At 45.1% G+C, this 15,584-nt stretch overlaps 1 protein-coding gene across 1 annotated transcript; it reads left to right on the forward strand.

Moving 5' to 3' along the window:
* The first annotated feature begins 12,298 nt into the window (after positions 1-12,298).
* Positions 12,299-15,079, forward strand: LOC120856345 (general transcription factor IIF subunit 2-like). The gene has a single exon (XM_040231551.1). The coding sequence runs from the start codon at positions 12,546-12,548 to the stop codon at positions 13,317-13,319; it is 774 nt and encodes a 257-aa protein (XP_040087485.1). The 5' UTR covers positions 12,299-12,545; the 3' UTR covers positions 13,320-15,079.
* Positions 15,080-15,584: the final 505 nt, after the last annotated feature.

Below are 15,584 nucleotides of genomic sequence, written 5' to 3' on the forward strand. Positions count from 1 at the left end.
ATTCTTGGAGGTGAAAGATACTGAGTAACTTCAATCTTCCTTAAGCATCCATTCTGAAATCTAGAGTAAATACTAAGAAAATACAAATAGAATCAAGTAGATTCAAAAATCCTACATATAAACTATGAAGTTTCATAGTATATTAAAAATGATATGATTAACTGGGCTTCCCAGGTGGTACTAGTGGTAAAGAATCTGCCTGCCAATGCAGGAGACATGGGTTCAATCCCTGGGTTGGGAGTATCCTTGGAGTAGAAAAGAGCATCCCATTCCAGTATTCTTGCCTGGAAAAGTCCATGGGCAGAGGACCCTGATGGGCTACAGTCCATGGGGCTGCAAATAGTTGGACACAGCTGAACACACACACGCGCACGATCAACTGGTGTTTATCCCAGAATATAAGGGTGATTCAATAGAAAAATTCACTGTCATTCACCACATCAATAGACTAACAGAAAAACAATTATCCTAATGCAGAAAAAGCATTTTTTAAGGTTTAATCCTATTTGTAATAAAACTATTGGCAACTTTCTTGATTTGATAAGAGACCACTCTAATGGCAGAAACCAAAGAGGAACTAAAGAACCTCTTAATGAGAGTGAAGGAGGAGAGTGAAAAGGCTATCTTAGACTAAATATTAAAAAAACTAAGATCATGGCATATGGCCCCATTACTTCATGGCAAATAGAAGGGGAAAAAGTGGAAGTAGTGATAGATTTCCTCTTCTTGGGCTCTAAAATCACTACAGATCGTGACTGCAGCCATGAAAGCAGAAGACAATTGCTTCTTGGCCAGAAAGCTATGACAATCCAAGACAGTGTGTTGAAAAGCAGACACATCACTCTGCCGACAAAGGTCCGTATAGTCAAGGCTATGGTCTTCCCAGTGGTCATGTATGGTTGTGAGAGCTGGACCCTAAAGAAGGCAGAGTGCCAAAGAATTGATGCCTTCGAACTGTGGTATTGGAGAAGACTCCGACAGTCCATTGGAGGCTCTCAAACTCTCAAGAAAGGAGATCAAACCAGTCAATCTTAAAAAGAAATTAACCCTGAATGCTCGTTGGAAGGACTGATGCTGAAGCTGAAGCTCCAATATTTTGGTCACCTGATGCAAACAGTCGACTCATTGGAAAAGTCCCTGATGGGGGAAAGATTGAGGGCAGAAGGAGAAGAGGGCATCAGAGCATGACATGGCTGGATGGCATCACTGATGCAATGGACATGAACTTGGGCAAACTCCGGGAGACAGGGACAGGAAGGCCTGGTGTGTTGCTGTCCATGGGGTCTCAAAGAGTCAGACATGAACTGGGTGGCTGAACAACAACATACACCAAAAAGCCTGCAGTAAATGTTATGTTAATGAAAACATTTAATGTATTCTCTTTAAGATCAACAGAAGAAGAATCAATGATGTTTCTTGGACCTGGCAGAGAACTGATGTTGGAAGGCAAACTGCTACCTTGAAATCTGGAGAGCACACACAGAGAATTAGAGCTAGTCTGTGATTACCAGGAGGACCCGCTGGAGCCAAAACCTGATGGGAACACTTAATACTAACAAATTTCTGGCGGCTGAGTGTGAACTACTTTGGGTATGATCAACAATTAGAGGCTGGGAAGAGTGCATACTTTTATAGGCTTTTTTTCTAGGCACCCACAGTAGAGATCTGAGAAAAGTCTAGTGGTCTTTTTCAGGGAGAGGGTAAAAGTTCTGAAAAACATCCAGAGTCTCCTCCATGACAAAGGCCTACTGTCCAGGGAAAACACTGAACTGACTTATTGGAAAAGACCTTGATGCTGAGAAAGATTGAAGGCAGGAAAAAGAAGGGAACAACAGAGGATGAGATGGTTCGATGGCATCACCGACTCCATGGACATGAGTTTGAGCAAGCTCCGGGAGTCGGTGATGGACAGGGAAGCCTCGCGTGGTGCAGTCCATGGGGTCACAAAGAGTCAGACACAACTGAGCGACCGAACTGAACTGAACTGACCCAACCCTGCGGGAGGGCATTTTCCCCACTCAGGGGCCCCCTAGATTTCCTCTCTCACCTAAGAGGAGATGAAAAGCTCAAAAAACATTTGTGAAAGTCATGACACAGGGAAATGGATCCATTAAAAGAATGAGGTGCAATCATATTATAGAAGGCTTCCCCTGCCCCACAACTTATCCTCTACAAACAGGGATCTCATGGCTTACAACTGAAATAGCTGCAAGACACAGCTTGATTTGGAAGCCCCAAATCAAGAGGGGGGATTGAAAAACTAGTCACCAGCGGAATTTGAAAATCTATGACAGCTATGTGCATGAGACCATCTAACCATCTCATCCTCTGTTGTCCCCTTCTCCTCCTGCTTTCAATCTTCCCCAACATCAGAGTCTTTTCAAATGAGTCAGCTCTTCACATCAGGTGGCTGAAATACTGGAGCTTCTTTAACATCAGTCCTTCCAATGAACACCCAGGACCAACTTCCCCTAGGATGGACTGGTTGGATCTCCTCTCAGTCCAAAGGACTCTCAAGAATCTTCTCCAACACCACAGTTGTACAGGAATCCTGTACAAAGCCATAAAAACAAAAAAAGAGAGGAAGGATTGGAAAAGAGATAAAGCTATCATTTATAGATAATTTGATTACTACCTTATTAAGAAGAACAATTATTAGAACTCATGAGAGTATTCAGCAACAAGGTTGCTGGATACAAGATCACTCTACCAAAATCAGTTGCATTTTTTTTTCTTTTTAACAGCTATAACCAGTAAACATGAGATATTATCCACAATAGCAATTCAAATTATTAAATAATAATAAGAATACATAAGACCTCTACAGAGAGAATTTTCAAATTCTTAAGAGTTGATCTGAATAAATGAACAGACATTCCCTGTTCTTGGATAAGGCAGTTTAATATAAAGATATTAATTTTCCAAGTTGATCTGTAAACTCAACACAAGCTAAAAATTTCAGTTAGTACGTTAAGGAAACTTACTCTGCAACTTATGTGCAATAATATAAATCTATTAATGGTTAGATCAACTTCTGTTTAAAGAAGAGAAAACTCAAGGATTGGTATGTAATATATCTAGGAAATTAATATATGATGAGAGGGGTACCTTAAAACAATGAGGAAAAGTGGATTGTGAAAGAAATCCTTGCTGTTGGGTTGCACTCCACAGACTTGCAAGCCTTGTAGCTGCCTAGCCTGCAGAGGGAAGAGGAGTCTGGAGACAGCGCCAGAATCATCAGCAGTTTATTGGACAGGGGATATCACACATCCAAAGCAAAAGATCCTGGAGTGACACCCCACTGTACATGACTAGCAGGACATGGTAGCAATCTTCGCTACCTGAGAGGAGAGGGAGGCTACCATTTATGGGGGAATGACGTGATCAGTTACCAGGGAGACGGTAGCTGGGGCAGGAGGCAAGCACGTAGGCAGTTACTGATTAAGCCCGATAATTAAGAGGATTGGAAAGTCATGTGAGTGAGGCAGGCCCTGGTGGAGCAGGGTGGGGTGTACAGAGAGCAATAGAACAGCCATCTTGGGTGGTCTGGCCATATACCACACCTATATACCTTGCTGGACCCTTACAATCTTGGTCCAGCTCTCTTCCATGCTATCCTTGGGATCAGGTATGTAGAGGTGCTCTGCAACCAAATACCACGAAGGCCATACAGACACCAGCAACTAGAGGGTATCAAGAGTAAGATACCTGCTACACTAAAAGCAGGGATTGCCAAGAGGTGGGCAATTTTAGAGCCAGACACTTGGCATGCAGGACAGGAGGAAGGTGAGAGTCGTCAGTCGCCCCCACATGGTCACGTTAGCTGGGTCACTCTTCCGTGGAAAATCGCTGCAGGCCTAGCAGTGTGACTCGTTGCACAGTGAAGCCACCATTATCACGCAGTCTGTCCACAGATTCCCTCCACTCAGGCTAGGGAGGAAATGTGAGATGTTTAACGGGCACAGCACAGGGGAGATCATGACCATTATACAAAATAAAAACAGAAGCTGTATTCTGAGATAATACCATCCCTGCCTGAGGTGTTTGTCCTGGCCTGAAATACCCTATCACCTGTCCACCACTTGGAGAAGGAAATGGCAACCCACTCCAGTGTTCTTGCCTGGAGAATCCCAGGGACTGAGGAGCCTGGTGGGCTGCCGTCTATGGGGTCGCACAGAGTCGGACACGACTGAAGTGACTTGGCAGCAGCAGCGGTCCACTTCTGTCCCCATAGCTGGTGCCCAATCCTGGAGAGGTGGTATAGCAATGGCACAGAGTTAATAGGATGGGGAGGGGGAGCATCTTTCCCTAGTAGGGTTCCAGATTCATTACCTTAGTTCTCTTGGGTGGGGCCGGGAAGAAGATAGGTGAAATCTCTAAGTCCCTTTCTAACTCTACTCCTCATCGGGTGGCACACCCAAACCACCAGGAGCTAACCTGCCAGTCCCAGGGCCATTTTATAATGTTTCCCTGGGGGCAGATCCTATGATAGCAGAAAAGTGAGCTGCTATCCTGACCAACTGTTGGCCACAGTCCTTCGGTAGTAAACAGTTGAACTCAGATGGTGTTGACTAGTTGCCTCTGGGTTCACATGGCATTCACAATCACTCCTGGGATGTCCAGTTATAGTTTGTAGGACTTGAGCTAGCCTCCTGGCCCACAGGTTGAGAGCAGGATTCCTGTCTCAATGGTGGTTCTGTCCCCCTCCCTAGCTGGGACCAGAAGTCCAAGGGGCCTCTTATATTGCCATTGCCAAAGGCCTTAACCAAACCTTTCTGAGTAACTGGCCATGTCTGATTCACAAGCCTGTCCCTATCCCTGAGTTAATATCCCTGAAGTCTGTGTCAGTGCTCGTTTAGGGGTAGTGGGCCAGGGGTATCCTTGTATTTTGTAGATAATTCAGGTCTTTGCACTTTGTCTCTATTCACCAGCCATCCCCATGCCATCAGATGAGTCACAAGCATGGCGCTGCTACTTTTTAACTGGAAAGAGACTCTGAGGTTAAGAAAATATCAGCAGTATAATGAAAAAGAAAGACATCTCTTCATGTAGTCAGCTGCCACAGAGCCCCTAGCTAACGTCAGGATCACTCCACAAGCTTCCATTCCCCATCCTTATGTCTTCTTGACATCTCAGCACTCACAGGAGTCTGCTCAGCCTCCTGACTGGTTCACCTATTGTTGGGCTGCACCCCACAGGCCTACAAACCTTGTAGTTGCTCAGCCTCAAGATGGAAGAAAGGGCCTGGAGATAGCAACAGAGACATCAGCAGTTTATCAGATAGGGAAATCTTACATGTCTGAAGCACCCCACTATGGCTGGCTGGCTGGCTGGCAGGCAGGCCGGCCACAACAGCGACCTTTGCTCCTCAGGGAGGAGGGAAGCTACCACTTTTAGTGGGAATTGAAGTCAGGTTGGCTTCTCAGTTACCAGGGAAACCTGTGGCTGGAGCAGGAGGCAAGCACGTAGGCAGTTACTGATTAAGCCCTATACTTAAGAGGACTGGATAGTCAGGTGCGTGAAGCAGGCCCTGGTGGAGCAGGGGGTGTGCAGAGAGTATAAGGACAGCCATCTCGAGTGACCTGACCATATACCCACCCAAACCAAGACACAAAGATAAACCCTAGATGGCTCAGTAGACCCAAAAATGAAAGGTGAAATATAATGTTAATGAGAGAAAAAGTAAGATAAATAGTTCTGTGAAAGAAAAGCAAGGAGGAACTTTGAATATTTCAAAAGCACCAACTATAATTTTAAAAACTGTGTAATGTGATTACATTAAAACAACATTTCTATTTAATGAATGGCACCATGGACAGAAGCTGATAAACAGATTAAAGAATGGGAATTTACAATGCCAAAAAAATGGCAAGGGACTAACAGCTATAGAATATACAAGGAAGTCCCGCAAATCAACAATAAAAAGGTAACGACTTCCATGGGAAAATGGGCAAAGGAAATAAACAAGCAAACTCCAAAAGTTGATAAGCATATGAAAGTAGCCTCAGAATCATTATAATAAGAGATATGCAAATTAAAGAAATAATGAGATATCACTTTATACTAATAATAATTGGTAAAAATTAGAAAACTGATAATGCCAAAGGACATCAAGGACATGGAGGTATAATTGGTGTAGCCATTTTGAAGAGCAAGCTGACATTACCTGGTCTAATTATATGCAGATCCTATGACCTACATATTTGTATATAGCTCCATTAAAGGCACAGGTGCAAGGAATATTCATCATGACGTTATTTGTGGTAAAGTGTGGCTGGCAGAATAGTGAACCCCCTGAAGATGCCCACATCCTAATGCCCAAAACCTGTGACTATGCTAATTTACATGACAGAAGGGACTTTGTGGATACGACTAAATTAAGGACTTTGAGACAGGAGATTAGCCTGGACTATGTGGATGGGCCCAGTCTAATGATCCAGGTCTTAAAAGCGGAAAACTTCCCAGCTGTGGTCAAAAGATGTGACTGCAGAAGGATGGACACAAGGCGGTGATCAAAACCATCCCCAAGAAAGAGAAATGCAAAAAGGCAAAATGATTGTCTGAGGAGGCCTTACAAATAGCTGTGAAAAGAAGAGAAGCGAAAGGCAAAGGAGAAAAGGAAAGATATAAGCATCTGAATGCAGAGTTCCAAAGAACAGCAAGGAGAGATAAGAAAGCCTTCGTCAGCGATCAATGCAAAGAAATAGAGGAAAACAATAGAATGGGAAAGACTAGAGATTTCGTCAAGAAAATTAGATACCAAAGGAACATTTCATGCAAAGATGGGCTTGATAAAGGACAGAAACAGTATGGACCTAACAGAAGCAGAAGATATTAAGAAGAGGTGGCAAGAATACATAGAACTGTACAAAAGAGATCTTCATGACCCAGATAATCACGATGGTGTGATAACTCACCTACAGCCCGACATCCTGGAATGTGAAGTCAAGTGGGCCTTAGGAAGCATCACTGTGTACAAGGTAGTGGAGGTGATGGAATTCCAGCTGAGCTATTTCAAATCCTAAAGATGATGCTGTGAAAGTGCTGCACTCAAGATGCCAGCAAATCTGGAAAACTCAGCAGTGGCCACAAGACTGGAAAAGGTCAGTTTTCATTCCAACCCCAAAGGTAGTGTCAAAGAATGCTCAAACTACTCCACAATTGCACTCATCTCACATGCTAGCAAAGTAATGCTCAAAATTCTCCAAGCCAGGCTTCAACAGTACATGAACCGTGAACTTCCAAATGTTCAAGCTGGATTTAGAAAAGGCAGAGGAACCAGAGATCAAATTGCAAACATCTGTTGGTTTATCAAAAAAGCCAGAGAGTTCCAGAAAAACATCTACTGTTTCATTGACTACACCAAAGCCTTTGACTGTGTGGATCACAACAAACTGTGGAAAATTCTGAAAGAGATGGGAATACCAGACCACCTGACCTGCCTCCTGAGAAATCTGTATGCAGGTCAGGAAGCAACAGTTAGAGCCAAACATGGAACAACAGACTGGTTCCAAATCGGGAAAGGAGTACATCAAGGCTGTGTATTGTCACCCTGCTTATTTAACTTCTATTCAGAGAACACCATGCGAAATGCTGGCCTGGAAGAAACACAAGCTGGAATCAAGATTGCTGGGACAAATATCAATAACCTCAGATATGCAGATGATACCACACCTATGGCAGAAAGCGAAGAACTAAAGAGCCTCTTGATGAAAGTGAAAGAGGAGAGTGAAAAAGTTGGGTTAAAACTCAACATTCAGAAAACGAAGATCATGGCATCTGGTCCCATCACTTCATGGCAAATAGATGGGGAAGCAATGGAAACAATGACAGACTTTATATTCTTGGGCTCCAAAATCACTGCAGATGGTGACTGCAGCCATGAAATTAAAAGACCTTTGCTCCTTGGAAGAAAACCTATGACCAACCTAGACAGCATATTAAAAAGCAGAGACATTACTTTGCCAACAAATGTCTGTTTAGTCAAAGCTTTGGTTTTTCCAGTCGTCATGTATGGATGTGAAAGTTGGCCTCTAAAGAAAGCTGAGTGCCGAAGAATTGATGCTTTGGAACTGTGGTGCTGGAGAAGACTCTTGAGAGTCCCTTGGACTGCAAGGAGATCCAACCAGTCCATCCTAAAGGAAATCAGCCCTGAATATTCATTGGAAGGACTGATGCCGATGCTGCAACTCCAATACTTTGGCCACCTGATGTGAAGAACTGACTCATCTGAAAAGACCCTGATGCTGGGAAAGATTGAAGGCAGGAGGGGAAGGGGTCGACAGAGGATGAGATGGTTGGATGGCATCACCGACTTAACGGACATGAGTTTGAATAAGCCCCAGGAGTTGGTGATGGACAGGGAAGCCTGGCATGCTGCAGTCCATGGGGTTGCAAAGAGTCGGGCACAACTGAGTGACTGAACTGAACTGAACTGAAAAAATATATCCACAACTAAGACTTGGCACAACCAAATAAATAATAAGTAAAAATAAATATTAAACAAAAAGTAAAAATAATATGATCTCCATTTATATTTGATTTAAGGAGTGGGAATAGAGACATGCTAAACTCAGGCAGCAAGATAACCAAGACATGAAAGTAGCTGTCTACATGAAAGTAGCCCATCTTGGGAAAGAGACTCTTGCCTGAGGGAGCTGCCCCACCAGGCTGTGTGTCTGCTCGCCATCATCCAGTGTCCCCCATGTCCCCTAGGTCACCAGGATGGTGCAGACCACATTCTCAGGACTTCTGGGAGATGCCAGGTGCCCCACTGGAAGGGACAGGAGGCCCATGATGGAGAGTGGGGATCATCAGGCCTGGTGAGGGCTGGTTGGGGCAGATGTCCTAGCAGAGGCAAGGGAGGCTTATGTGGGCCCAAGGTCCACGCAGGTGGGGAAGAGGCAGGGTGTGGAGGAGGGGCAAGGGGCAAGGTTCAAGGGAGGTGTGTCAGAAAAGAGAGGAACAAGTTGGAAGGGGCAGCGAATGGAAGGGAGAGGAAGAGGGGAAGGTGGGTGGTAGGAGCAGGGGGATAGACCAGGGTAGAGGTGATCCAGGCAGCAAGGTGGGAAAGGGCAAAACTAGTAAGAGGAGGGAGATGGTCTGGGCATGTGGTAGGAAGGGGACCAGTGTGGTCTGAGTAGCTGCTGACTGAGGCAGGCAACAGGTGAAGAGACAGGAACGACACAGGGACAAAGGCAGGACCAGAGGCAGGAAGTGAGCCAAAAGCTGAACCTGGGCAGACGAAGAGGCCACCGAGCAGGAAGGAGACAGGGCAGCTCCTTCTCCATGACTCTGGGTTGAGAAGTGATGGGTTCAGTGTTCAGCATTCTTTCTGTGCTTAACGCCTTTATGACTCAGATTCCATCAACAGGCAGTGCTAAATTCTGTGGCATTTTGACTTGGAAGATACCTTTAAGATCCATGAGTAAGCCTTCTCCATCTTATAAATAGAGAAACAAAGGCTCAGAGGGTTGCCCAAAGTCCCTCAACAGTTAGTTAGGGGCATGGTTTGGACAAAATTCAATCCAGGGATCACAAAACAGTCCCAGGTTGACCAGGGAATGGGTCAAATGGGAGGATTCTCGAGGGCCTGGAGGGGGTCCCTCTGGCTATTAGAGCCCACCCTAGACAGAGGCACTGGAGGTATCTACTCTCCATTTTTGAAAAGTACCTTCTATCCCTGACTAGCATTGTCAGAACCTGCAAGGAGCCTCTTGTCTCCCCACCATGGGGAAGCCCACTACATACGCCCAGGAAAGGGACTGAACATGAAGGAAATACCAATACTGACCTGCTCTCCAAAGAATGAGTGAGTGAATGAGTCAAAGTCGCTCAGTCATGTCCAACTCTTTGCGACTCCATGGGCTGTAGTCCACTAGGCTCCTCTGTCTATAGGGATTCTTCAGGCAAGAATACTGGAGTGGGTAGCCATTCTCTTCTCCAGGGGATCTTCCCAACCCAGGGATCAAACCCAGGTCTCCTGCATTGCAGGTGGATTCTTTACCAGCTGAGCTACCAGGGAAGCCCCTCAGACAATAATTGAGCTCAAATGGGCTAGAGGTATGGGGAACGGGGGAGGAAGGACCTGGAGCAGGGGGTGGGTCAAGGAGAATTTAGATCCTCCCTCTAGTCTTTGCATTAGATGCTGCTACATCTTGCTTACTATCTCCTTGGGAGTTCACCAGGTAGGGACATTACCTCTATTTTAAGCAAGAAGAAACTATGCCCAGATTGGCATAGGCACTTACCCAGGGCCACTCGGCATTGGAATAACAATACTAAGACCAGAATCCTGGCACCTGAGTCTGTACTCTTTCCATTAAATGACTATTGGAAAATGGGATGGAAATACAAGGGAACAAGCCCCTACACTAGAATGAGAATTTGGTTGAGTTTAAAGTTTTAGAGGTGGGGCAGGGCAGATGGTGGCGGCAGATGGTGAAGAGGAGAATTAGCTGAGAATTAGGGAGATTTTGCAAAAAATGATGGTGAGCAGCAGTCCCTTCTGGAAAGACTTTGGAAGCCACCTTAGACAGAATGGACTTCATTCTATGACATATGAGGAGGCTCCCAAATCTATGAAGAAAGAGAAAGGCGTGTTTAGAATCATGTAGAAACACTACTCTGACTCCAGCGTGTGGGATGTAGGGACAGGAGGAACTGGGTTCAGAGGAAAAGATACTGCACTGAACCAGGAGAGGAAAACCATACAGGGGGAAATTTGAGATGAATTAAGGAGACAGAACAGGTAGAACTTGCTGGCCCACTGGAGCAAGCTTAACACTCAAGTATCCAGTTTAGGAGACAGGGTGGAAGAGGAATATAGGAAGAGTAGGTTTTTTTCTTTCTTTCTTTTTTTTTTTTTTTTGAGGTGTTGGGGAGGGGTGGCTCCTGGTTTTGACTTACTAAGAATCATGTACAGTTGAGGACATCAGTTGGCATTTGGGTGGCCTACCAGAAGCTCAAGAGAGAGAGCTGAACTATGGATGCCCTTTCGAGGCGCATCTGCTGAAATATAGTTTTCAAAATGTGTGTCAAATGAGAAAGGACATCACCTGAGCCAATGGGCAGCATTTGAGGCAGGAAGGAACCCAGGAGCTTGTGTCATTCCACATTCAGTCCGAGGGTGAAAGAAAGAAAAGTGAAAAAAGTGAAAAAAAAGGAAAAAAGTAAAAGTCGCTCAGTCCTGTCTGACTCTCTGTGACCCCATGGACTATACAGTCCATGGAATTCTCCAGGCCAGAATACTGGAGTGGGTACCTTTCCCTTCTCCAGGGGATCTTCCCCACCCAGGGATCGAACCCCGGTCTCCCACACTGCAGGTGGATTCTTTACCAACTGAGCTATCAGGGCAGCCAGAGGGTAGTGAGAGCAATTTGTTTTTCTTACATTTTTATTTTTCAGCCACCCCCGGGGCATGCAGCTCAAGCTGAAAAATAAAACCCCAGCTCCCCAACCAGTGATCCAACCCACACACACCTTGCTTTGGAAGCATGGAGTCTTAATCGCTGGAATGCCCCGGTGAGAGCAATTTTAATTCTGAGTGGAAGTCCTTGGTCAGGGACTGGGAATAACATGTCCTACAACTCTTCAAAATACCTGCATCTTCTGCCTTTTTAAAGATGCTGCAGCAAACTGTCTTCCCTTGAACAGTCCCTACACTGGAGAATTAAAGAAAATGGGTTCAGTGGAGGAAATAAACCAAGAAGGTCCCCACCATCAGGATTATGCTTTAGGAGATGTTTGGGGGGAAACCCATAACTGAATCAAGGTGACTGGATTTTCAGTCTGGTTGTTACCTAACACCATCAAGGACTCCCTACCAGTAGCAATAAGTAGGGCCATGCAGAGAAACTCTGTTCTCATTTCCAGGGAGAGGCAGCGTGGAGCCTGAGTGAGTCCCTGGCCAGCCTAGCTCGACACAGCTTTCTACTGCCTCTGGTGAGTCTCAGCCTGGTGGAAGGGCCTTCCCTCCTGGCTTCCTTTTGTAAAATTATGCTCACTCTTTGCTCTCTCTGCCTCCCTCAAAGAAATAAACAAAATTATTAAACACCAACAGCAAGCGATAAACTCTACCTTCATGGTGTTTAGAGTCTGGAGGTGGGGAGAAAGATAGGATAATATAATGAATATGTAAATATATAAAGTATCTAGGATATTCCATGTGCTCTGGAGAAATATAGATCAGGGGAGACGGGAAGCTTGGTAGAGTAGGGGTTTAGGGATGACTGCGTCTTAAAAATTCCTACATTGGTAGATTGAAGCTCCTGTAATTTTAATTGCTGAAGTTTTTCGTCTTCAGCTTGTGCCACACAGTTATCAAACTCCCCACTTTTATGGTTTTGCCATTTCCCCGTATGAATAGTCTGACAAGTGTACAATTGTTGAAATTAATAGCATAGCATTCTGTAGAATCTAAGACCCCATCTTTGAACATTTCCGAATGTGCCTGTATTTCCTGCTTCCTCTCTAGGCTTCTGGATTCCACCAGCTGGTTTTGGTTTCTTGCTTCCCCTGCATTCCTAACTCTGCACCCTCAGCTCATGGCCTCCGGAGGCAGCCGAATCAAGCCCCAGAGCATTCCACTCAACTTGGAGGGAATCCAACAGAACCAGCGGATGTGGCTGGTGAAGGTACCGAAGTACCTATCGCAGCAGTGGTCGGAAGCTTCTGGAAGCGGTGAAGTAGGGAAGCTGAAGATTGCCACAAATCAAGGGAAATCGGAAATCTCCTTTACTCTGAATAAAGAACTTACAGACATTCGGGGTACAGATGGACAACCGGCCCCGGTCCACGCTCCCACGGAGCATCAGTTTCTCTTGCAGACAGACAGAGGGCAGGTCCTCACGGTGCTGACTGAGCATGCTCTGGATCAATTTTCCCTGCAAGGAACCGTGGTCCATCGCGGCGAATGCAGACCTGCTCCCAGTGAAAACTACATGAGGCTGAAGAGGATGCAAATAGAGGGGGCTTCCAAACCTGCCAGGACAGCACAGAAACTGGAGAAGGTGGTCACGACCAATTATAAACCTGTTGCCAATCATCAGTACAATATTGAATATGAGAAGAGAAAGAAAGAAACCGGAAAGAGAGTGAAGGCGGATAAAGACCAAGTGTTAACCTTGCTATTTGCTGCCTTTGAGAAACACCAGTATTATAACATAAAGGACTTGGTTGACATCACTATGCAACCTGTGGTGTACCTGAAGGAAATCCTGAATGAAATCGGTGTTCGAAATGTAAAAGGACCCCACAAAAACACTTGGGAGCTGAAGGAAGAGTACCGGTGTTACCAGAGAGCAGCCAAGAGAGAGTGAGACAGCCCTTTGTCATGAAGGTGTCAAGATGAGCTCGAAGATCTTCCAACACAAAAACTGATGTGAGGCTGTGCTATCAGGGGGTAGGGAGGTTTAATATCTTTTTAAGTATTCACATTTAGATTGTAAAGCAGGGAAATAAAATAGGCTGTAAATTGAGAAAATATTGTCTGAGGACTTCTCATCTTTGCTGCATCCACAAAGAGCTCAGCTCATCTAAGTCTAAAGAGATCTGGCATCAGAAACTGGGCAGGGGTGGCCTGGGGATGTGGCTAGGGGTGGAGGTGGGGGTTCTGCTGGGAGAGGGGATGGAGGCAAGCAAATTCAATATTCTAAAATGACTGAAGAACAAAGTTGTTTCTGAAATGTTTAAGATATGGTCCCTTCATATGTAGAAACATGAATGAAAAAATATTAAGGGTAAGAGGGTGAGATCATTAAAACTGCTAATTGACAGGTAGAGGAGGATGGTGTCCGATGGAGTGGAAACAGGTTGTATTACAGGTCCTTTACTTACTTCAGGGAAGGTGTATGTGGATTGTAGTTTGTTTTTCTTAATGATAATTTGGGATTTTTTTGTTTGGTTGGTTGGTTTGGGGGTTTTTGTGTTTTTTGTTTTTTTTTTTGGCTAAGCTGGGTCTTTGTTGTGGCCCTCGGGCTCTCTAGATGGGGAACTGAAGTTGCTCCACGGCATGTGGCATCTTAGTTCCCTAATTAGGGATCAAACCCACCTCGCCTGCATTGGAAGGCAGATTCTTAACTACTGGCCCACCAGGGAAGTCCCTGGATTGTATCTTAAGTTTGGATTCTTAATCATTGCCTGAAATATCTTTTTAAGAGATTGCACTCTGGCAGTAAGTACTGAAATGAAAACTGACAAGAATAATAGCAACAGTGACAATAATAGTGGCTAACACTTATGCTTTTGGTGTAAGCTGGGTGCAGTGCTTAGGATTGGACATTATTAGTTTTTCTCTCTCAGCAGCTCCATGGGGGAGATGTGAAGTCTCTCTTCCATTCTCCCACCCCATCCTTCAAAGTCTTTGGAGAGAGGTGGGGTTGAGGAAGGGTTGGAGCTTTTTTTGCTTTTGTTTTTAAAAATGTCTGCATGTTGTCAGCCAGCGAAGTCAATGACAGTGGAGAGAGGAGGAAGAGGTTTTGACAGTGAACAGGATGGGGTCTTGAGCACAGGTTGGGCTGGGGGTTGGGAGCTGGCAGGGATATTTTTAGTGGGCAGAGAGAAAAAAGAATATTAGTGAAGAAGCAGGCATGCTGGTAAATTTGGTGGCAGGAAGAAATAAGTGGGCATCCCTTTCTGGTGCCTCATTATTTCAATAAAATATGATGCAGTCGTTAAATGTGAGGGGGGTGAGTGGAGAGAGGAGATCGTAATAATGACTAATGCCCACTGAACACTTACTAGACTTCAGGGACTGTTCTAGGCACTTTGTTGGCATCAACTCATTTAATCCTTTAAATGAGTTTTCCTTATTCGGGGAAAGTAAATATATTTGGAGCCCATTCTTCAGATGAGGAAATAGGATACAGAGAAGTTAAATAATTTGCCTGAGGTCACCTAGCTACTATGCAGGCAGACAGTGGATTTGAACCGAGGCGACTCCGGTTCGATTCCTGGGTCAGGAAGATCCGCTGAAGAAGGAACAGGCTACCCACTCCAGTATTCTTGGGCTTCCCTTGTGGCTCAGCTGGTAAAGAGTCTGCCTGCAATGCAGGAAACCTGGATTCGATCCCTGGGTTGGGAAGATCCCGTGGAGAAGGGAAAGGCTACCCACTCCAGTGTTCTGGCCTGGAGAATATAGTCCCTGGGGTCGCAAAGAATTGGACTAGACTGAGCAACTTTCACTTTCTGCAACTTCAGACACCATTTCCCTGACTTTTGTGTTGTCTTGGAAGGCCAGCGGCATGCTGACTAATGAACTGTGAATTTCTGGGTGGTATTGAGTGTTTTTAAAAGTGAAATGAGTTGTCAAAAATGAAGTTTTGACTTGGCAACAAGAGAGAATAGACGCGAAACCAGCTGCCACAAGATACAACAGATGTGAAATCCCAGGTGAGGGGTCAAATCGCCCTCTGGAGATCTACAAGAAAATGGTCTGACTCTTCTAGAACTCCTTGATTGAATCCTCAGCCAGACTAAGGAGCTCAAAAGGGAGCAGACAGTGAGAGGAAGAGCCCAGAGAAGGGAACTCTTTGGAGAAAAGTTGCTGATGATAAGGTGAGAAATTCCTCTTTCCATTTGGGTGG

Source organism: Oryx dammah, unplaced genomic scaffold (assembly GCF_014754425.2).
Source record: "Oryx dammah isolate SB20612 unplaced genomic scaffold, SCBI_Odam_1.1 HiC_scaffold_28, whole genome shotgun sequence".
Taxonomy (NCBI): Eukaryota; Metazoa; Chordata; class Mammalia; order Artiodactyla; family Bovidae; genus Oryx; species Oryx dammah.

Coding starts and splice junctions, on each gene's coding strand:
- LOC120856345 (XM_040231551.1), top strand. CDS start 12,546: ATGGCCTCCGGAGGCAGCCGAATCAAGCCCCAGAGCATTCCACTCAAC.